The 20,295-nt window shown below is 41.6% G+C and overlaps 10 protein-coding genes across 10 annotated transcripts; 5 read left to right on the forward strand and 5 right to left on the reverse strand.

Annotated features, from left to right (window-relative positions):
* Nucleotides 1-78: 78 nt before the first annotated feature.
* Nucleotides 79-1,555, forward strand: TOT_010000793 (26S proteasome subunit 4; the record flags this gene model as incomplete). Its single annotated transcript, XM_009691341.1, has 5 exons — nt 79-112; nt 145-258; nt 299-375; nt 410-1,059; nt 1,114-1,555. The coding sequence occupies 5 exons, from the start codon at nt 79-81 to the stop codon at nt 1,553-1,555; spliced, it is 1,317 nt and encodes a 438-aa protein (XP_009689636.1).
* A 656-nt stretch (nt 1,556-2,211) lies between these two features.
* Nucleotides 2,212-2,746, forward strand: TOT_010000794 (uncharacterized protein; the record flags this gene model as incomplete). Its single annotated transcript, XM_009691342.1, has 3 exons — nt 2,212-2,226; nt 2,257-2,363; nt 2,578-2,746. The coding sequence occupies 3 exons, from the start codon at nt 2,212-2,214 to the stop codon at nt 2,744-2,746; spliced, it is 291 nt and encodes a 96-aa protein (XP_009689637.1).
* Nucleotides 2,747-2,905: 159 nt separating this feature from the next.
* Nucleotides 2,906-4,261, reverse strand: TOT_010000795 (conserved hypothetical protein; the record flags this gene model as incomplete). The annotated part of the gene is made up of 1 exon (XM_009691343.1): nt 2,906-4,261. The coding sequence occupies one exon, from the start codon at nt 4,259-4,261 to the stop codon at nt 2,906-2,908; it is 1,356 nt and encodes a 451-aa protein (XP_009689638.1).
* A 122-nt stretch (nt 4,262-4,383) lies between these two features.
* TOT_010000796 (conserved hypothetical protein) lies at nt 4,384-6,967 on the reverse strand (the record flags this gene model as incomplete). Its single annotated transcript, XM_009691344.1, has 10 exons — nt 4,384-4,512; nt 4,542-4,763; nt 4,840-4,981; nt 5,012-5,256; nt 5,301-5,519; nt 5,614-5,704; nt 5,742-5,836; nt 5,869-5,994; nt 6,030-6,116; nt 6,149-6,967. The coding sequence occupies 10 exons, from the start codon at nt 6,965-6,967 to the stop codon at nt 4,384-4,386; spliced, it is 2,175 nt and encodes a 724-aa protein (XP_009689639.1).
* A 204-nt stretch (nt 6,968-7,171) lies between these two features.
* Nucleotides 7,172-9,960, forward strand: TOT_010000797 (uncharacterized protein; the record flags this gene model as incomplete). The annotated part of the gene is made up of 2 exons (XM_009691345.1): nt 7,172-9,118; nt 9,229-9,960. 2 exons carry the CDS (start codon nt 7,172-7,174, stop codon nt 9,958-9,960), a joined length of 2,679 nt encoding a protein of 892 aa, XP_009689640.1.
* A 274-nt stretch (nt 9,961-10,234) lies between these two features.
* On the reverse strand, nt 10,235-11,644 carry TOT_010000798 (DNA repair protein; the record flags this gene model as incomplete). Its single annotated transcript, XM_009691346.1, has 6 exons — nt 10,235-10,359; nt 10,522-10,596; nt 10,628-10,707; nt 10,909-10,979; nt 11,089-11,432; nt 11,464-11,644. The coding sequence occupies 6 exons, from the start codon at nt 11,642-11,644 to the stop codon at nt 10,235-10,237; spliced, it is 876 nt and encodes a 291-aa protein (XP_009689641.1).
* Nucleotides 11,645-12,455: 811 nt separating this feature from the next.
* Nucleotides 12,456-13,496, forward strand: TOT_010001300 (uncharacterized protein; the record flags this gene model as incomplete). Its single annotated transcript, XM_009691347.1, has 1 exon — nt 12,456-13,496. The coding sequence occupies one exon, from the start codon at nt 12,456-12,458 to the stop codon at nt 13,494-13,496; it is 1,041 nt and encodes a 346-aa protein (XP_009689642.1).
* A 372-nt stretch (nt 13,497-13,868) lies between these two features.
* Nucleotides 13,869-16,743, reverse strand: TOT_010000800 (signal recognition particle protein 2; the record flags this gene model as incomplete). Its single annotated transcript, XM_009691348.1, has 9 exons — nt 13,869-14,091; nt 14,221-14,326; nt 14,528-14,672; nt 15,089-15,216; nt 15,308-15,408; nt 15,700-16,099; nt 16,195-16,348; nt 16,479-16,631; nt 16,666-16,743. The coding sequence occupies 9 exons, from the start codon at nt 16,741-16,743 to the stop codon at nt 13,869-13,871; spliced, it is 1,488 nt and encodes a 495-aa protein (XP_009689643.1).
* Nucleotides 16,744-17,155: 412 nt separating this feature from the next.
* TOT_010000801 (eukaryotic translation initiation factor 2 subunit alpha) lies at nt 17,156-18,834 on the reverse strand (the record flags this gene model as incomplete). Its single annotated transcript, XM_009691349.1, has 7 exons — nt 17,156-17,392; nt 17,531-17,617; nt 17,712-17,847; nt 18,118-18,233; nt 18,267-18,353; nt 18,435-18,655; nt 18,687-18,834. 7 exons carry the CDS (start codon nt 18,832-18,834, stop codon nt 17,156-17,158), a joined length of 1,032 nt encoding a protein of 343 aa, XP_009689644.1.
* Nucleotides 18,835-19,152: 318 nt separating this feature from the next.
* On the forward strand, nt 19,153-20,217 carry TOT_010000803 (uncharacterized protein; the record flags this gene model as incomplete). The annotated part of the gene is made up of 6 exons (XM_009691350.1): nt 19,153-19,367; nt 19,458-19,573; nt 19,606-19,740; nt 19,776-19,845; nt 19,881-19,974; nt 20,056-20,217. 6 exons carry the CDS (start codon nt 19,153-19,155, stop codon nt 20,215-20,217), a joined length of 792 nt encoding a protein of 263 aa, XP_009689645.1.
* Nucleotides 20,218-20,295: the final 78 nt, after the last annotated feature.

Genomic DNA, 20,295 nt, shown 5'->3' on the forward strand with positions numbered 1-20,295 from the left:
ATTTGTAGTAAGTACCGACATTGACGTGTGACTCCGGTGGGGAGCTGATAGCAGTCAGTAAATATTAATTAGAAATAAATGGGAAATAGCCAGGGAACAAATAATAATCAAGGTGAGTGAAGGAAGAAGAATAAGAGTTTTTAGAGGAAAAGAAGGATAAAAATGAGAGTAAACATACCTCTCATAGCCAGCCAGTCAGTTTCGGAAAGAGAAAGAAGAAAATGATGAGAGATATGGCGCCGGTGCGAATACCAACAGGTAAGAAAGGAAAGAAGACGTGATATGATTAATAATTTAGTGATGCCGTCGTCGAAGTGTAGGCTGCGGCTGCTGAAGCTGGAAAGAATAAAGGACTACCTGTTGCTGGAAGAAGAGGTGAGTTGGGAGAAGCGAACATGATAAAATGTAGTACATAACAAACAAGTCGCTGAACAAGCTGCTGAAGACGAAGAACCAAGACGACCTGATCAAGCTGGATGACCTGAGAGGGTCGCCAATGAGCGTAGGAACACTGGAGGAAATAATAGATGAAAACCACGCAATCGTCACGTCGTCAATAGGACCGGAGTACTACGTCACAATCCTGTCGTTCGTGGACAAGGAGCTGCTGGAGCCAGGATGCTCAGTGCTGCTGCACAACAAGACGCACAGCATAGTGGGAATACTGCTGGACGACGTGGACCCTCTGATCTCAGTGATGAAAGTGGACAAGGCGCCACTGGAGTCGTACGATGATATCGGAGGCCTGGAAGACCAGATCCAGGAAATAAAAGAGGCAGTGGAGCTGCCACTGACGAGGCCGGAGCTGTACGACGACATCGGAATTAAGCCGCCAAAAGGAGTTATCCTGTACGGGCCGCCAGGAACAGGAAAGACACTGCTGGCGAAAGCAGTGGCAAACGAAACGTCAGCAACATTCCTGCGCGTGGTGGGATCAGAGCTGATCCAAAAGTACCTGGGAGAAGGACCGAAGCTGGTGAGAGAGATGTTTAAAGTGGCGCAAGACAACGCGCCGTCGATCATATTCATAGACGAAATCGACGCAATAGGAACGAAAAGGTACAACATAAATAAATAGAAAACACCAACGCAGGAACAAACGAATAAATATAGGTACGACGCGACAAGTGGAGGAGAAAAGGAAATACAGAGAACAATGCTGGAACTGTTGAACCAGTTGGACGGATTTGACTCGCAATCGGACGTTAAAGTTATCATGGCAACGAACAAAATAGAGTCTCTGGACCCGGCACTCATCAGGCCTGGAAGAATAGATAGAAAAATAGAGCTGCCAAACCCGGACTCGAAGACGAAGAAGAAAATATTCGAAATACACACGTCAAAAATGACCATGAGCAAGGACGTGGACCTGGACGAATTCGTAGTGAACAAGGACGAACTGAGCGGAGCAGATATCAAGGCAATGTGTACGGAGGCAGGACTGCTGGCGCTGCGAGAACGCAGAATGCAAATCACGCAGGCGGACCTGAGATCGGCTAAGGAAAAGGTCCTGTACCAAAAGAAGGGAAATGCGCCAGATATCCTGTACTGCTAAAAAGTTAAATTGTTGTGATATGTGTGTTTATAAGAGTAGTTATGGTGAATGATACGCAGTCAAAGTACACATCTCCCCACCCGTGAGAAAAATTGAGAAATAGTAATGTACAATATAGTAAAAAATGAGCAGTATAGATAAAGCGGATAAAGACCCTTACGACGAGGCGGAAAAGTGAGTTGACGAGAAAAAAGTAGCTAAATAAGCCAATAAGTACACAAGAACAAAAGTTAATTGATGTTTTAGCAAAGTAAGGAAGAGTATCAGGAAGGCGATACTGCTCCAGAGTCAACTGTACGACGGAACAGGGTAAAGTAGAGTTAATTTGTGATAAATGGCCTTAGGAACCTGGTATCCCCGGGCAATCAGGAATCTGCGTCAAAAAACGCGGAACTGTCTGAAATATGTAACGCAATAGAGTCAGATATCGGAGAGCTGCAGAAGGTGATCCACGCGATCCACCAAAACCCGAGCAAGTACAAAATCTCGAAGACGCTGCTGGACTCGAGGCAGCAGACGATACACGAATTCAGGTCTAAAGTAAACGGGATCAGAGTGCACAGCAGACAGGTAACTGCGCGTTTAAACGAGTGTTGTAGGAGCCGACGCACGTAAACAGTAAAAACAGCTACGGAGCAGACTACTCGAGCGTCCAGATGCAACATCAGCAGGTAAGAGAAAGCCCTCTTAACGCATTATAGGACGTGCTGAATCAGCAGAACTACCACCTGACGGAGCTGCATGGCACGGCAGAGACGTTGCACACGCAGGCGATGGCCTTCAACGAGGAGGTGAAGAGCCAAAACAGGTACGAACCTATTGGTGGTAGCAGCAGTAGTTGTATTAGTAGTAGTAGCAGTAATAGTAGTTGTAGTAGTAATAGTAATAGTGGTAGTAATAGCAGTTGTAGTAGTTTTAGTAGTGATCACTAGAATATTTAGGTAATTAGTGCGTTTACTGGCTAATAATCAATAAATTAACCCATTAACTACTGTAAATTGAGGCAACTGATGTAAATCTAGATTACTCCATGACGTAGAGGACCAGATGGTAGACTCACAGTTACACCTCTCCACAATTACGAAAAAGTTATCGCGGTACCTGGACACCGATCACCCGTCCGTCATAAGGCTAATTCTAATCTTGTCAATAATTGTTGCGGTTCTGGTCGTAGTGTTAATCGTATTTTAAGCTCAGCCGCTGTTTTAATGTTGTAACATATCACGAGTAGACAGACGCAATGGGTTTTGCAGTAAACGTGTTTAGAATTTATATATTTGTGCAGATAAATAGGTGTGTATGTAGGTATATCACTGGGCGTAGGCGAAAGACAAGTGTACGGGTATAAAATTAACGCTTATAGTGCACTTTGAAGGCCTTGGTGAAGACAAAGTCGCTCCTGCTCATGTGAGGGAAGAGGTGCGGGTTCCTGTGATGCTCCTGCTTTAGCGCAGTCTTGCCCAGTAACTCGAGGCAGCGAATGTGGAGCGTGTCGAGGCCCTCGGGACAGGAGAGGCCCTGGCACTTGAAGTTGGCCTCGCCCTCATTCTTGCAGTAGAAGCAGCGAAGGAGCTCCTTCACGTGCTTCGGCTGGGAGCTCCAGACGTTGAACCTGGGAATGCGCCAGTCGCTGGTCCTGAGATACTCCTCCAGCTGCTTACCGTTGCCCTTGCAGGCGTTGTAGCTCCACTTGTGCGTGCCGACGCACTTGGAGCACTTCTGGAACTCGCAGGGGTTCTTGCTGGAGGAGCTGCGCGCGCAGCGCAGAAAGCCGCAGTAGTAGCAGACGCTCCTCTGACGCCGGTACAGGTGCGCGAGGTAGAACACGTGGTTCCGCCGCAGCTTGTCCAGACGCAGCTCGCCCGAGGCCTGGTCGCTGGAGACGTAGTAGCGCCGGCCGAAGGCGAAGACGTCGGCGCCGACGTGCCCGGTGGCGATCTTAAAGTTCTTGGGGTACGAGGAGAAGAAGCGCTTCATCTGCACGTGCGCCATCTCCATGACAGTGCGGTTCAGCTTCGCGGGGGAGAGCCTGAGCATGATGCAGTCAGAGGCCCTGAAGTCGCCGCTGCCCTCGGGGTCTGCGTTCGCCCTCTGCGACGAGGTCTCCAGCGAGAGGGACTGGAGCGAGTCCTCGGAGCCCACGGACTCGGCCTCGGAACTGGTCAGGGGCTCGAGCATGTCGTCCATGGCCACCGAAGAGACGTCGTTGGCGGTGTCCAGGGACATCGAAGTCTTTGGGGAGACGACTGCCTCCACGTCGAAATCCATCCGAGGGGCACATTCTTCCGAGCACGTCAGAGTTTCACTGGAACCTGGGTTTCGTTGCGCACGGCCGCCCACCTGCAGCTGGTCACCACTGGCTTCTGCGGTTGCTTTCTGATCTGAATCCTGTACCACTGTGCAGTTTATGCAAAAATCCTCACTCACAATCGAGTTGTATATGAACTTGCGTATTTCCATTGTGATGTTGCGATAGAGCTCATACTGGGCCGGGTTCTTGGAGTGGTCGACTCTGTGAATATCCCTGATGTGAGAGGCGAGGGATATTTTGACCAGCTTCGTATCCCGCTCCAGCACATTGTCCTTAGATTCGGAGGCGTTTTTAACGTTGATCGAAGACTCCTCCTCGGCGGGAGAGTCTACCTCCACAACTGGCTCTTCTGGGTAAATTTCGCCAGTAACGTCGAGTGAAAAGAGGGAATCCATTTCATAGCTTAAATTGAGTACGAAATAGTGGTAGATATCGCTACTTTAAGATCACTGTGTGTTAAAATTTGTACAAAGGGAAGCTATGATACAAATTAATTTGTGTGAGTAGGAAGGATCAATTAGGCGTTGAGTTGAAGAATGTAATTGCTTGATCCGTTGTCCTTGAGTGTGTATTTCACGTCCGTGAGCCGAGATAAACTGTTTGAAAGTGTCTCGATGGTGCTGGCGGGCCCGGGGAGTACCATGGCCTAAAAATAGTGTGAATTTGTTTTCGTACCTTCTCTTCAATCACCTTCAATAATTGCTTGTGCCTCGTGTGCTGAGCGTTGATTATCATGGATTCAATGATCATTATCAAGTCCCTGGCCTGGACCTCGTCGTCCTTCCTCAGCGCTTCCCTGATTACAATGTACAGCGGGTCTAAATTTTTTAAATCCGTGTTTGACAGGGCTATGTAGTGAACTATGTGCGATAAATCCCTCAACTCTGCTCCGCTAATCTGCAAATTGGTCAATGGTATCCGTCAATGACGTGTTTACACACTAACTACCGCTATCCTGGTTATCAGTTGTTACCATTTTGTAATTATCGCTTGATACCAAGTTGTATACTTCCCTCGCCAAATCCGCTGAGTGTACGCCTGACCAATCCATTATGTAGAGTACGTTGGCCAGTGACTTAATGTCAGTCAGAAACGAGTCCGTGTGCAGCGTGCTCCTACGAATTATTCATTCAATCTGCTCTTACGTCTGCAGCAGCGCGTGGTCTCCAACATTGTATGTTGCAACGTCCGAGAGTATGCGCTCCATGTACATCGTCAACGCTGCCACCAAGTCCGGGTTTTTATTTCCGTACATCCATACGACGAACTGTAGAATGTGTGGAATTCCTCCGACCCTGACTGTGTTCACTCGTTTTTTACACTCCTTCAGCAGCCTCAGCTTCATTGAAGTGTTCATTTTAACCAATTTGTGAGTTAAAGCTTGGGTCAGCTAAAACAAGAGATAGGGGTAAGTCATACAATATTCGTCAATACCTGGACAAATTGATCCTCATCGCACTCCTCCAGCAACTCCATTGTCTTCTCAAACAAATACAAAAGTGCTGCGCGTTCACTTGGAAAGTAGGCACCCCTGGTCGACTCGTTCAGGTACATCAGCGCCTTTTCATAGATGTCAGTCTCAATGTCCATGGTCTTTAAATTCTCATCACGCTTCGGTTTACTGTAATCGATCTTAACTGAACTTGCGACGCTCTGTAAAAAGTGTTTGTGCAAAATAATATGCTTTGTACACCCTGACTAAGTAGTAAACATGGTAAACAAACTGAATAATTGGTGTAACACGTACCATTAGCACAAATAGAAAGTTTGATAAGTCACTCATGTATGTGTCACACCTCATTGCCAGTTGATTTAAAAGCCACTTAGATAACTCGGGACTAAATCACTCATTGTGAAACCATAGCATTTTCTAACCTTGAAATCCTCCTAGATATCGACAGTGGGAATGTGACTCTGTAGAAATCTTTCGCACATTCAAATTCGAGCCTCCTCCGGACTATCTCATCAGACTAAAAACATATATAAAAACGTTACCACGAACCATGATATCGAACAGTTCATGTTCCAAATCACCAGTTAGGTAAAAATAGTGATAAAGCTCTGGAATTGACGACTTTGGAAGCTCGATTCCACTCTTTACACTCTCTGTTATCCTTTCCAGTGTGCTCTAATATATTATAATTATAATTGGTGGAACCATACCTTACTCAAGTCAATGAAATTCAAGATATCGGACACTGGTAACAGTGATAACGTGTGCAGATAGCTACACATCTGACCTAGCGACATCTAAAAGGGAATTATTGGTGAGCCTAGCTTACATTATCGATTTCTACGTGTGAATTCAATGACTTTACAACATTATCATTAGCGTGAGAAACTAATGATACTATCTTGAGGAACAACAAAGGCTCTTCATTATTGAGACCTAATTCACCTCTCGATAAGATCAACTCTATGTTTTTAAGAACTTTATACTCTATTTCTGGAAAGTTCTCCAACATACAAGGCTCATCTCCCAATTTAACCCTTGAACCACCTTTGCCAATCAACTTAACATTTAAGTTCAAGCTGTTCCTTTTAAAGACTAGCAGAGATGTTAAGACCACAAACTGTGAATACAAATAATTTTTACTCGATTTAAGTTCAGATAAATCGCAGTCCTTTTCTAAGAACAGCTTAGTTAAGTGTGGAACCAGCGACCATAACCTCCTGTCAGAACTAGTGATTGCAAATATTAACTTTGCCAAGTGTGTAAAATTAAGATGGTCATCAAAACTCAATATTCTATAGTTGATAGCACTTATATCCTTGCCTTTCAACCTTTTATCATGTATTAAATCACTTGATAGTGATTTTAAGTTATGAACTAGACATTGCCTTGCAGAAAACTCTGTATTCGTTAAAAATCCATGGATAAAATCAATGGAATCATCCAAGTTCAGGTTTAAAATAGAATCTATTGATATATATTTGTATTTTACAGGTATTATTTTATCATTATTCAGATTAGGTGTGTTTATTTTTACCTTTGTAGAATCCACAGAAACAACCCTGTTTATATTCAAGTGAGGGATTGAACGAGCTGGGAATTTACTTAAAAGGTTTGTTGGAATCTTTAAAAGTGGAGGAATATTCATACATTTAACTATACATAGTAAAACGAGTTATGTAAAATATTGTGTAAGAGCCTGCCAATATTACCCAGTTAACGTTTACACACTTCAAACAAATATGTCTTAATTAACTCTTTGAGTTTTGTTTAACAATATTTAGTTTTAATTTGTCATTACTGTGTAAAATATTTGTATATGTAGTTTTAAATATGTGGAATCCCATGGAAGATGATTTTATTATTTGAAACAATAGCATTGCAAGTATTGGTACTTGCAACTTCAACACACACTTTAACAAATAAAGGAAATTTGCTCTTTATTTCACACTTATCGCCTAACATTCCTAAAAATCGAAACGATTTGTCATGTAATATATTTTTTGGTTCAAAATCAATTTCACTCGACACACAAGAGTATAAAAAAAGCGATCAATGGCATGAATATTTTAAGAAGGTGGACGACGCAACGGACACCAGCGGATTGCCGCTGGCTCCGGAGAATGAAGATGACCCACTCGAGGAGGTTGAGGATGAAGGAGATTTGACCAAGCCGCCGACTCCGAAAAAGGATTGGTACCTGAAGAAATTGGCCCACGGGAGAAGGTTTTGGCACAAGTTTTTCGCAAAGCCCTCGGATCAAACTCTAAGGGCAATGAGATGGTGTAAGTTCCAGCACGACCGGTTCCACTGTAACAGAATAGTGGAAAGGACGTACAATCAGCTGCCGCTGATTGAGCCGAAAAAGGGCCCGGATGGGAAGCTGATGAAGCTGACGAAGGAGGAGAAGGTGTACAACAGGCACTCGCTGAAGGTGAAGAGGAGGATACTAGGGTACGACAACACGAGCAGAGAGAGTAACCTGCTGATCATCGCAAACTACCCGCAGGAGAGGCTGGTGAAGCTGGTGGAGAGGCTGAGAATGCCGAAAGTGCTGGACCTGAGGAACTACGAGCTGCTGAGGATGCTGAGATCCTCAATGCTGTACCTGGCGAAGCCGAACACGTTCATGAGCACAGTGGACTTCCTGCTGTGCTTCGGAAGGTTCAACACGGGCTACAGTAAGGAGTTTAAGAAGTACATGGAGGCGGAGGAGAAGCCGAAGAAGAGGTTTAGACCAATGGTATATGCTATAATAGGCAAGTTGAGGAACAACCCGTTTAAAAAGGAGCTGCTGCTGCCGAGGAAAAACAGGGCGCCGCCAATAAGAGAAGAGTTCCCAGTATACAACGGGCCAGAATCAGTGCTCAACAGATTTTTGGACTCGTGCGAAAACCTGACGAGATTTAAAGTGACTACTACGCCGTACGACCACGACGAGACCATGGACAGGTCGTTCTCAGACATATTCGACAGGGCGCCAGAATACACGACGAAGGGGAGCGTGAACAAGCTGGACAGCCCGGCGCTGATAAACTACCAGAAGGAGATGAGCAGGTGCCTGCGGCCGAAGAAGGACTACAAGAAGGAGGACTTCGTGGGATGGAGGCCTGAGGACGTGAAGAACATGCTGAGAGTGTCCAGCAAGATGGGCCTGGTGAAGACGGAGACGATCATACGGAGGCTCAAAAGCCTCCACAACGACCTCGGCCTGAGCTACGAGGAGATAATAGAGCTGGGGAAAAGGCACCCGCGGGTGCTCAAGTACGGAAGGTACAAGCAGAAGTGCCTGCGGCTGTACGACATCGACGAGGCGTTCACGCACGAGGCCGTGAACAGGCTGGTCAGGGGGTACCCGAACGTCCTCACGTACAACGTCGACCGGTGCATAAGGCCGAAGGTCCTCTACCTGCTCAGGAACATGGGCAAGAGCGTCGAGGACCTGCTCGACTACCCGGGCTATCTGTCGTTCTCGCTTTACGACCGCATCGTCCCCAGGCACTTCGCAGTCATGAATCGGCACTACAAGGGCGAGTTCCTGAGCGTCTACAGGTTCCTGTTCGAGACCGGCTTCTACAGGAGCTACGGGCAGCCGGTCACGCACCCGAAGATCCCGGACCTGCTGCCCGAAAACCACGCCAGGTTCATGGAGTCGTACAGGCAGCTCTCGAGTGAGATTGACCTGCGGGCTCTCCTCAAGACCGGCGACGCCAAGTTCTGCGAGCTTTTCAAGCTGTCGTACCGGGAGCTCGTGGAAGGCAAGCACAACGCGTTCAAAATCCCACTGCCGACCAACATAGTCTGAGCCAATGTTGTGAGGCTACACAGTACACATCTATACTAAAACGCGCTAGTATACTTTAAATTTATTCCCCAATGTACATTTATATATTTAAAAGTCTGTTTAAGCACACTCGGTGGAGCTACGCGCCCGCCTACAGGTTTTCCGGCGGAAGGGGCGCCGACCCCGCGGGGCCCCCGAAGAAGGTAAGAAGGACGACCACACATTGCTACGTTCAGTTCCTGAAGGACGAGGAAATACTCGTCGAAAGGGTTCGCGTGCTGAAAAACAAGAAACTGCTCGGAGATTACACCACCCACGAGGCGCGGCTGATTGCCAAGAGCGACAACATGAACCTGATTCTCTTTAAGCCCAACGCCGACCCTCCCATCTGCGTCATTGACAACTACAAGCAGTTTCTGAAGACACTCTCTGGGAGGGAGCCCAGGAAGGACGACGCTTCCTACTCCTTCGACCCTTCCCTCAAGTCAAAGACCGTCCAGATTTCCGAGAACTGCGGCGCGTCTGATCTCGACAGGAAGCTCAGCTCAATCAGGGCCTTTCTGCTCTCCGGCCACAGGGTCGACGTGCTCGTGTTCGCGAAGGGCAAGCGGGTCAGGGAGTTGAACAGGAAGTACGACGCAGCCTCCAAGGCCTCCTCGGCGCAGGACGCAGTCAGGAGCGCCGCTGAGGTTGCCGAGGCCCGCGGCTTAAAGGTGACTCACGACCTCACGAACTCGATTCTGCAGAAGATCGACTACATATACTCGAGGCTTGTGGACATTTCCAGCCCTCACACGCTAAGGAACAAGGTGAACGTTAACTCTAGGCAAATACTGTTAAAATTTTGGCCAAAGTGACCAAGGCAAATTACTGCGTGTCGCTTTCCAACAACGCTAACTTGTTAAAATGTTAACTTCCAACAACGCTAACTTGTTAAAAAATTAGCTTACTAAAGTGTTCCTTAGAATGCTTGCTACTATGTTTTTCTCCTGGAATATTAGCCTCCCATATCGCTCACTTTATCGCACTTCAACGACACCTAGTCTCAGGTCATCTCTCTGCTCCAAGTTGAAGTACTTGTCTGTGAACTCGTCCAGAGTCATGTCGTGCTAACGGAACGTGAGCGTGGCTTCAACTAACCTTGGAAAGTAGCTCTGAGCCCTTTTTAGTCTTAAAGAGCTCCTGGTACAGTATCGACTTAAAAAATCTTTCGAGGGAGTAGAACCTCTTAATGATACTATATGCTCTATAGGGACCTGTGAATTACGTTAAATTAATTCATAATTTTACTTATACTGTCATTAACTAATATAATTATACTGTCATTAACTAATATAATTATACTGTCATTAACTAATATAATTATACTGTCATTAACTAGTATACTTTTGTTTGTGCTATTGGTAATAGGGGTGTACCTATCTCTGGTATCCTAACACTGTGTTTATATCCAAGTAGTATGCAAAAATCCACGAATTGATCTCGAGTAAACTCTACAGTAAAAAGTGACTTTCAGCAACTCACCTAGCGCCTCCAACATCTCATTATGATTAATTGTATTTGGCTGTTTACTTCCAAGGAAGTCTCTAATTACATTTGGGGCCCTGAACAATTAAATTAATTCAATAATCGAATGGCTAACTAAATTAATATGTAATTCGACAGCCAAATGGCTGAGTGACCAATTAAACAACTAACCAAATAACTAAATAAACAACTAACTAAATGAGCAATTAACTAGATAACTAACTAACTAAATAATTAAATAACTAATTGAACTAATAATTAATCATTGTGCTTGTTACCCGTAGGCAATAACATTAGTGTCATCAGAGATTACATAGTCGTCTTCGTCAGTACAAAACTCAACACATTTCTGAATGTTAAATGTTTACCGGCCAATCAAATGAAGTGCTATTACATAGGTGTTTACTGTCAATTATATGAGTGTGTACTTTTACGATATCCGGATTCCTTATTTGAACCTTGGCGAACTGATCTGTTAACTTCTGAGAAATGTGGTTTATGTCCTTGTGGCTAAGCGATGGGTAGAACTTTATGGCCTCGTTGCCCGAGCAGTATTCCCTCAAATTTTTAAGCAGGTCCCTGTTCTTCGTGTCCAGAATGTTTATATACGACGGATCGTTAGTGACTTTACTCTTACCCAGCAAGTCCTCGAAGGGGCCAAGCACGAACGTTGACTCGACTCCTCCTTTATGATCAACGGACTGTAGAGACTTGTTTAAAACTGAAAGTGGGTGCACTGAGCAGTTCATTATCTCCTCTCTCATCGCAGAGGTGTCGATATACACATTCGAGTCCCTCACAGCTACTCACACATTAGTGTCTAATTCAACTACCTTTGAACTGATATTTAAAGCGATCAAGAACCGTCCTCATTGAGGCGTGCAGCGACCTTCTGAGGATGGTTGAGCAGTCCACAAAGACTCTTTTCCCTCCTATCAGGTCGAACGAGGGAAGAGGTCGCACTACTTGAGGCGCCTTGCTGCTCAAAAATGGAATAATTCCGCTGATTCCCATTGGTTACATGCCAAATCTAATATCATGAGTGCCCATCTACTGATTCAAAGTGTAAATATTATGTAAAAATCAATAAAGCTTAAAATTCAGGATTCTACGGGAACAAAATCACGAAGTCGATAGAAACTCTTATAATTAAAAATCTAATATGTTCTAAATTAAATAATATACAGGAATAAATTAGTTGAAACTGAAATCGTAGTGATTCCACACCTCATTCTACACACAACACCATCCATTAACAGAATCATTAAAGTATACAAATAAGCTTAAAACGATTGTCTAGGATGTATATATAAATAATGTTCTTGTTTGAAAGCATTATATTAGGATTCTATTGCCAAGATACACCTCGGCGTGGTTCCTCAGAAGGATTCCATAAAAAGGCACAAATACATGTTGTATATACACATATTATCTATTAAAATCTAACTATACCATGCTTGAACTTAAATAGGATCGCTCTGATCATTTACGCAAATTTATTTAATCTTTTTTATATTTTTATACAGTTAACAGCTAGCCATTCGGCTAGTAGTTAATTAAAATAGTGTTGACCCACTTATTTAGTTTAATTATAACCATACTTAACTTATGATTGATTAAATGTAAATTTGTGTGTGAAACTTGTTAAAATTTCATTATATTCATAAAGGTGTATAAATAAACACTTGAAAATCATATATAACTAGTTTTTATCTACATTGTTTATTATATAAAAAATTTTATTGATGTAAACAGTTAATTTTTAAAATCTATTCCCTTTTGTTTTGTATGATTTCTGTGCACATCACCTACGAGTGTTATTGAAATGGCCACCTCAGCGTTTTGTTATAGCATAAAGGAAATGGATAAAGACGAATACTCGTGGTTAGAAAACGACGAGGCGAAGGATTTCCTAAGAGATCTTTTTAATAGGGGAAACGATTCAAACATCGATTATAAAATTTTGTGCAAATCGATTAAGGATATATACTCGTCAATAATAAAAATACGTGAGGAGATGACCAACTCATATAACACACTGTCAGCATGCTTGGATTTGTTGAAAAAATATGTAAATAACAAGCAAATAAATGAAATAATAAGAATGAATGGAGAACAGGAAGAAGGGAAAAATGAAGTGACAAACGAGTCTGGAGAAGAAAACAAAGAAGAGGAAGGACCGGCAATAGAAGAAGAAGAAACGCTGTCAAACAGTACGTCATACACGTTCCCACTGGCTAGTTGCGTAAGGTGCTCATGCCTGCTCAAGATAGTGGTCAACCACGCAGTGGCAGGACTGTACATAGGCAAAAACGGAGCACACCTGAAGATGCTGCAGACCAAGTACCAGTTTAAGCTCACGCAGTCAGGAAGAGGAGCCAAGGGGGACTTCACAGGAGTAGGGTACCCGTGCCACAGAACTAACACGACGCTGCTCTTCCAGGGGAACCTGGTGGACATCCTCTACGGACTGCGCCCGCTCTACAAGATCATCCAGAGCGACATCTTGGCGCTGGACGAAAAGTCGAACGAGCTACTGTGCGGAAGGAAGCTCAAGGTCAAGTTTGAGCTTAACCTGGTGGTGCCAGCTGACAGAAAGAGGATACTCCTGCAGGACACAGGACGCAGGTGTATGCAGCTGCGCAACGCCTCGGGAGTGGAAATAATAGCAGGAAAGCAGAACTTTGAAGTGGGCAACATCAAGGAGAGCATCGTGACACTTTTCGGATTCCAGGAAAACGTGGAGCGCGCAATGGAGTGGCTGGCGATATTTTTGCAGGAGAGCCCCGCAATCACCTCCGGAGACTACTACTTTATGGACTACCCAAAGTACACGACCGCGATACCGGAAAACAACCGCACGTAAAGAAGAAAAAGAGAGGTCAACAGCTCAACACCTGAGTGAATAACAGCAATAGTTAATGAGACAAAAGTTGAGAGTTGACAAGGTTAAACTAACAGTAATCAAATGCAATTGGATAAATTAAAATTAACAGTAAGATAAAGCAAATAAGATAATATCCTCCTCATTATAGTAGTAACACATACATGTGTATACATGTGTATATATATATAAGTGTGTGTGGTATAATATACATACATACAAATACATACAATGTACATATATACACATACATGATACACATGATTACACAAAGACACAATATACATACAAATACAAACAATGTAAATAATGTATTTATAAAATTACAAACAAACAAATAAATCACAAATGGTGTCATCGCTTCATTTGTTTCATTAACGATTGCATATCCTCGTTCTGAGAAAACTCACGCATCAACTTCATAATGGTACCAGGACCACCCATCTGTTGAAGAATCTTAGGATCCATCATGCTCTGCATCTTGTTCATTAGCTGGTTAGGGTTACGCATAAGGTTTTGAACAGCATTGTCCTTAGTAAGACCCATCTTACCCATACTACCAACCATCTTCTGAAGCCTAAAAAAGAATTAGGAGAAATGAGTAAGTGTAGTAATTAGGTAGGGATAAGTAAGTTAGTAATTAGTTAGGGATAAGTAAGTTAGTAATTAAGTAGGGATAAGTAACTGTATAGAGTTGTTATGATACAATTTGTGTTGCTCCAAAAGGACATTTATATCATTTGGACTAGTACCGGATCCCTTAGCTATTCTTAGTACTCTACTACTATTGAAAGGCTTTTCACAGTCGAGTTCTAAAAAAAATAATTAGATAATATAAAGGTGAACTATAAGGTGAATTATAAAGTAAACAATGATAGTACACAAGGCTAGTAAACAATGATAGTAAACAATGATAATAAACAATGATAGTACACAAGGCTAGTAAACAATGATAGTACACAATGATAGTAAACAATGATAGTAAACAGGTAATTGATATTTAATATACATACCCTCGTCGGTCATTGAGTCCATAATGATCATAAACCGTTTAATGCGGTCAACACCCTCCTGCTCCCTACCAGCCTGTAACAATTCAGGAGGGATGCCAGGCAACATAGACATAACTTTTCCAATTGGAGCCATTTTTAACAAATTCTAAGTAAAATTAAGTTGAGATGACAATAAAAACAATAACAATAACAATAACAATAACAATAACAATAACAATAACAATAACAATAACAATAACAATAACAATAACAATAACAATAACAATAACAATAACAATAACAATAACAATAACAATAACAATAACAATAACAATAACAATAACAATAACAATAACAATAACAATAACAATAACAATAACAATAACAATAACAATAACAATAACAATAACAATAACAATAACAATAACAATAACAATAACAATAACAATAACAATAACAATAACAATAACAATAACAATAACAATAACAATAACAATAACAATAACAATAACAATAACAATAACAATAACAATAACAAATATTGTTGATTATATTTAGATGTTAACATTGAGGTAAACTTACTTGAAATTGATCATACATATCCCGTATGGTAAACTTAGCTGATGCTAATCTATCTAACAAATCTGGCTTATCTTCTAAATTAATTACATCCTTAAGAGTGTTAATGAGTCCATTGATATCACCAAAACCTAAACAAGAATGTGTTAGTAAGAGTGTGTAAGTAATGTTAGTAGGAATGTGTTAGTAAGAGTGTGTGATGTTAAGTCTGTTGAAAGTTACCTAGTAGTCTTGAAATAAATGATTTTGGTTCAAATGGCTCAAAGTCGTCAAAATGTTCACCAGTACCGATGAATATAATAGGTGAGTTGGTGGCAGAGACCCTAAATAAGCATTGAAAACAAAGGAAAAAGGAGTTTACTGGCATCTATCTAAGTTTGTAATTGTGTGTTGGTTTTTATGTATCTATGTTTGTAATTGTGTGTTGGTTTTTATGTATCTATGTTTGTAATTGTGTGTTGGTTTTTATGTATCTATGTTTGTAATTGTGTGTTGGTTTTTATGTATATATGTTTGTATTTACGTACGAGTAAGTAGGTTGATATGTTTGTAACTGTAAAAATAAGTGAATCTGCATGTTTGTAAATATCTGTGCGTCCGTGCTTGTAACTTACGCTGACAGAGCTCCACCACCCTTGGCGTGGCCGTCCAACTTTGTTATTATTACACTTCCAACGTCCACGGCGCTGTTGAAGGCAGAAGCTTGGTCGTAGCAGGCCTGACCGATGTGGGAATCCATCACGAAAACAACCTCGTCAGGCTGAACAGCCTCATGAATCAGACGCATCTCGTCAAAGAGCGCCTCCTCCTGCTTGTGGCGCCCAGAAGTGTCCACTATTATCATGTCGTACTTCTCAGCCTTGAAGCGAGCCACACCGTCAGCCGCGACTTTTGCGGGGTTGGCCTCACTGTAGCTTCCGTAAAATGAGATCTTAACTTTGGCTGCATTCTGTTTCAGCTGGTCGAAGGCACCAGCCCTGAAAGTGTCCGCACAAATCAAGGCAGTTCTCCAACCTACACAGGGTTATGCAACTACGTAATTCACAGGTAAATTAAGTGAGAGCACTGGAGCTGCTGAATGGCGTGAATGCCGGAACTTAGAGACTGACCTTTGCGTTGGTAGTGATATGCGAACTTGGTACAGCTGGTCGTTTTGCCGGCACCCTGCAAACCAACAAACATAATTACATTAGGTTTCCCCTTTACTGGAACATAGGGCTTCTTTTCCGTCGTCAACATGGCAACGAGCTCATCGACAACGACCTACATCATATTTGCGAGTCAATTCCGCAGTAAAGCACGTATTTATCTCAATTAAATCTTAAATATTCAATCTACTAATTGAAGGGTTCTTTTGACACAATATTTAGGTATACTGGTGTACAAACGGTACCTTTTGCAGATATCTGCGCTTATTCGCTCCAATCATGTCTGCATTGTTTTTGTTCTGCCTTTTTATGTTCTCCTTCAACTTATGTACCAGCTTAACGTTCACATCCGCCATCAGCAACGCCCTTACGATATCTCCGATAACTTCCTCTATGACCTAAAGTGGCTACGTTATTTTCTTGGGGACTTACAGCTTCGCTGATCACTGTCGTTGAGTGAAGCTTGCGGAACGCCTGTGTTATCTGGGTACTTAACTCAGCTAAGACCATCTTATAACAGCTTTAAGTCCATGTTTATTATTTAAACATAAAATCCTAAATTTATGGTTACAATATGTTATCTAAAGTCTTTTGTGTTTCTTCATTAGGGGGCAGTACATTGCCAAATCATAGTACTTATTTATTTTTTAAAACTCTCTATATGTTTATGTAAAGCTGTTTTTTAAAACTATTATTTTATTCCTTTTTTATTTTTTACTTTTTTCCTTTTATTTTTATCAATATTCCACCTATTTCTGCTACTCCAATTTCAACTGTTAATTTATTTTCAATTTACCATATTTCTCATCACTATCTTCCATATACCAATTCTATAGCATTGCACCTATCCTAATGTCCATAGAATCACACATTATTTACTGTAGTATAATACACATCTGCTATTACATTATCTTCTTTGTGTTTAATCGCTATCTTCCTCCAAATTTTCTTCATTTGGTGGCAGCATTGATTCATCCACTCTTCCCATTCCCTCGTCTTCCTCCTCTTCTTCTTCCTCGTCCTCTTCATCTGTCGATTCGTGCTGTTCCAGCAGGTCTTCAAGATGCTTCTCGTCGTCTCCTATCACCACCACTTCACACTTTTGTTTAAAGTCGCCTCCAATGAACGACCTAATATTAGTCTCGATGACTTCCAGGGTCTACATAAATGATGTGCATATGCTATTTACACTATACTATCCATTATTGCTATCCATAGCTAATTCACACTATTTGTTAATATAAATTGTATTAAGTATTAGTAATAATTTGTGATGTCATCAAACAGTATTATTTACCTGATTCATTGTATTCAATCCTGCCTCTTTGTCAAAGCAGCTTGTTATTATTTCATATTGTGGAGGCGCAATTAGTCTTATTGATATCTGCAATAATATTAGTTCGAGTGTGTCAGTTTGTGAGTGTAAGTGTGTGTAACATAGTTATGTACCTAATGTCCTTAAACTAATTTTCTCTGACTCGTAACTGTTTATCAAAAGCGCTAAACTGGTCGCTGCTCTTTCTTACCTGTGGATCCACCTCTTTCGCTTTAGTCAGAGATGTTTTAACTGCGTTGATTCCCTCCGGTCCAAAACACCATACATCGATGCTACACCTACACGTTTTATCACTTGCGAGTACAAGAAATTGCTATTCACCCTTTCAACTTTGTTTTACAAGTGTTTGAAACAACCTTACTAAATATGCCATATTTAGTTACACATAGTTTCAATCTTTATTCCGACTGTTGGCGCCATCAAACAGTTATGACAGGAATTTGAAGTCGGACTTGTAGATTGCGTTAAAAGGGTGAAACAACCAAATCGCAAAGCATATAACTAAAATGTGGACTCAAAGTCTATGTGCAATAACTGATTTATGTTACCTTAGCTTCAATGCCTGTGGAACTAGGCGTAACTGAATATCCTGGAGCAGTGAGTCCACTATCTCCTGCGACAACGTCAAGTTCTTGAACACATTCTCCTTATTGGCTGCTGCTTCCTAATATCGTTTGATAAGGGTTGTATAAAATACCTTCAGGGCGTCCAAGGCGTGAGGATATGTTTTATACAACGGCCATATGCAGGCTCTGTTCAACTCCTCGACCGATACTCCGTGTTTCTATAAATCCATTTCATTCAAACTCAGAATTTATGGTCAATTATAGTTATCTATCCTTCAACCGTGTGAATTAAACTGTACCTGTGCTATATGGCGTACTGTTTGATGCACCTTTTTAGATTTAGAAAACCTTTCTTCACACTTAATAATGTCCTCGGGGGTGACCCTTCTTTTTGACAAGTCGATGTAACCCTTTACAGGGTCAACTCTCAACACTAAAACGACCTCGTGTCTGCCGATTTTAACCAATTTATTAATACTACGATAGCGCCTCTTTGACAATTCATTGAGCAGAATTAAACCTGGGTTCCAATGGGTTAATTAGCAACGTACCTTCTCTATCGTCATACTCTAAAAGTGATACGTAAACTCCTTGGGCTTCTATTCTGTTAACCTTGACCATAACCAATTCTTCGGGCTCCGGAAACTTGCGTTCGTAGAAACGGCAGTCCCCCAAATTACTCTTACTTACAGGAGGCATTATATCAAACAAATAAAAAGATTGAAAAACTTTTCTAGTATTTACAAAAAAATAAATATATTATGGTCTAATTGGTAATTATGGTAACCCAACAGTTCAAGAATGATACACATCAGTATGATCATCAAAAACTGGGTTATTTAGTTATTTTAACAAATATTCCAATCAAATTGGCAATTATGAGGAGGTAAATGGCTTATTCATCCATTTGGAATCTCATTTTTTGATACACCTTTCCACTTAGTCTGTAATTCTGCGGACAATATATGAGCTTTTATTTGTTATTGTGACTATAGATTGGGAATTTTAAATTACACTATGTTTAAATACATAACAAATTGTGTTTCCGTTAGTAGAATCCTACAGATCTCTCAGCCTAAATTGTTTAATTTAGGCATAATTGCGACAACGTGTTTGGAGTACCCAAAGTTTAATAAATTAAGACACTATTCTAAAAAAACGGAACCAGATGATAAAGAAGATGAAACAATACATATATCACACGGACCTAAGGATACTTTGCTTATTTTAGGGTTGGTAATATAGATTGTAGTTTTAGCTATAGAGGAACGGAACCATTAAATAAAGTTAACAAGTATAATTTTATTACACATCATTTGTAGGTATAATGTAAAGCAAGAGGATTTAAATTCGCACATAAAGGCTCTGGAGGAGACACTTAAGCTGAAGTTGATGACGCTCGACTTTTATTCACCAGACATAGCTCAATCATTTAGCGGTAGGCCTGAGCCATAATAATAGATTGCACAGATATCGCAATGGCACAGCATCAATCACTGGAATTTATAAATAAGGCAAAGGAAAATTATATGAAAGCGTATGAAATATGGAAGAGGCTCAAGGGAGAAGAGTCGAGGGAAGTGGCAAACATACTTTGCCTGCTAGGTACGGAGTGGAGCATGTGGAAAATGGAAATGTAGGAGTGGTGTACCGTGATCTGGGAGACATAGAGTCAGCAAAGAAGTCACTTCTGTATTCGCTGGCAATAGAGTAGTTTGACAAAAGTAGAACAAATTAACACGTAGTCGCAAATTGGATAGCCTGACGAGCAAGCTATGCTCAGTCTATTCACTGAATAATCTGGCAAGCATCGCACATCTGGAGGAGAAGTACGCAGAAGTAAGGGGTTCATTAATAAATGATTAAATAAATGATTTAATAAATGATTTAATAAAAACGAGATCGCTAACACGTGTTTAGGCCTGCGAATACTACGAAGAGGCCCTGAGAATACTGCTAACAGCAACCACGGGAGATGAGAACCACCGACTAATATCAGTGTTGTACTATAACCTAGGTAAAGTTAAAAGGAAAACACAACGCCATAGCTTGCTCGTATTATCAAATACCGGACTACTATAACGCGTCGGTATCTATCAACAGGGTAGGCGAGAATAGTGTAACAGTTGCGTAGTCGAGAGAAATAATAAAGAAAATAGG

Source organism: Theileria orientalis, chromosome 1 (assembly GCF_000740895.1).
Source record: "Theileria orientalis strain Shintoku DNA, chromosome 1, complete genome".
Classification (NCBI taxonomy): domain Eukaryota; phylum Apicomplexa; class Aconoidasida; order Piroplasmida; family Theileriidae; genus Theileria; species Theileria orientalis.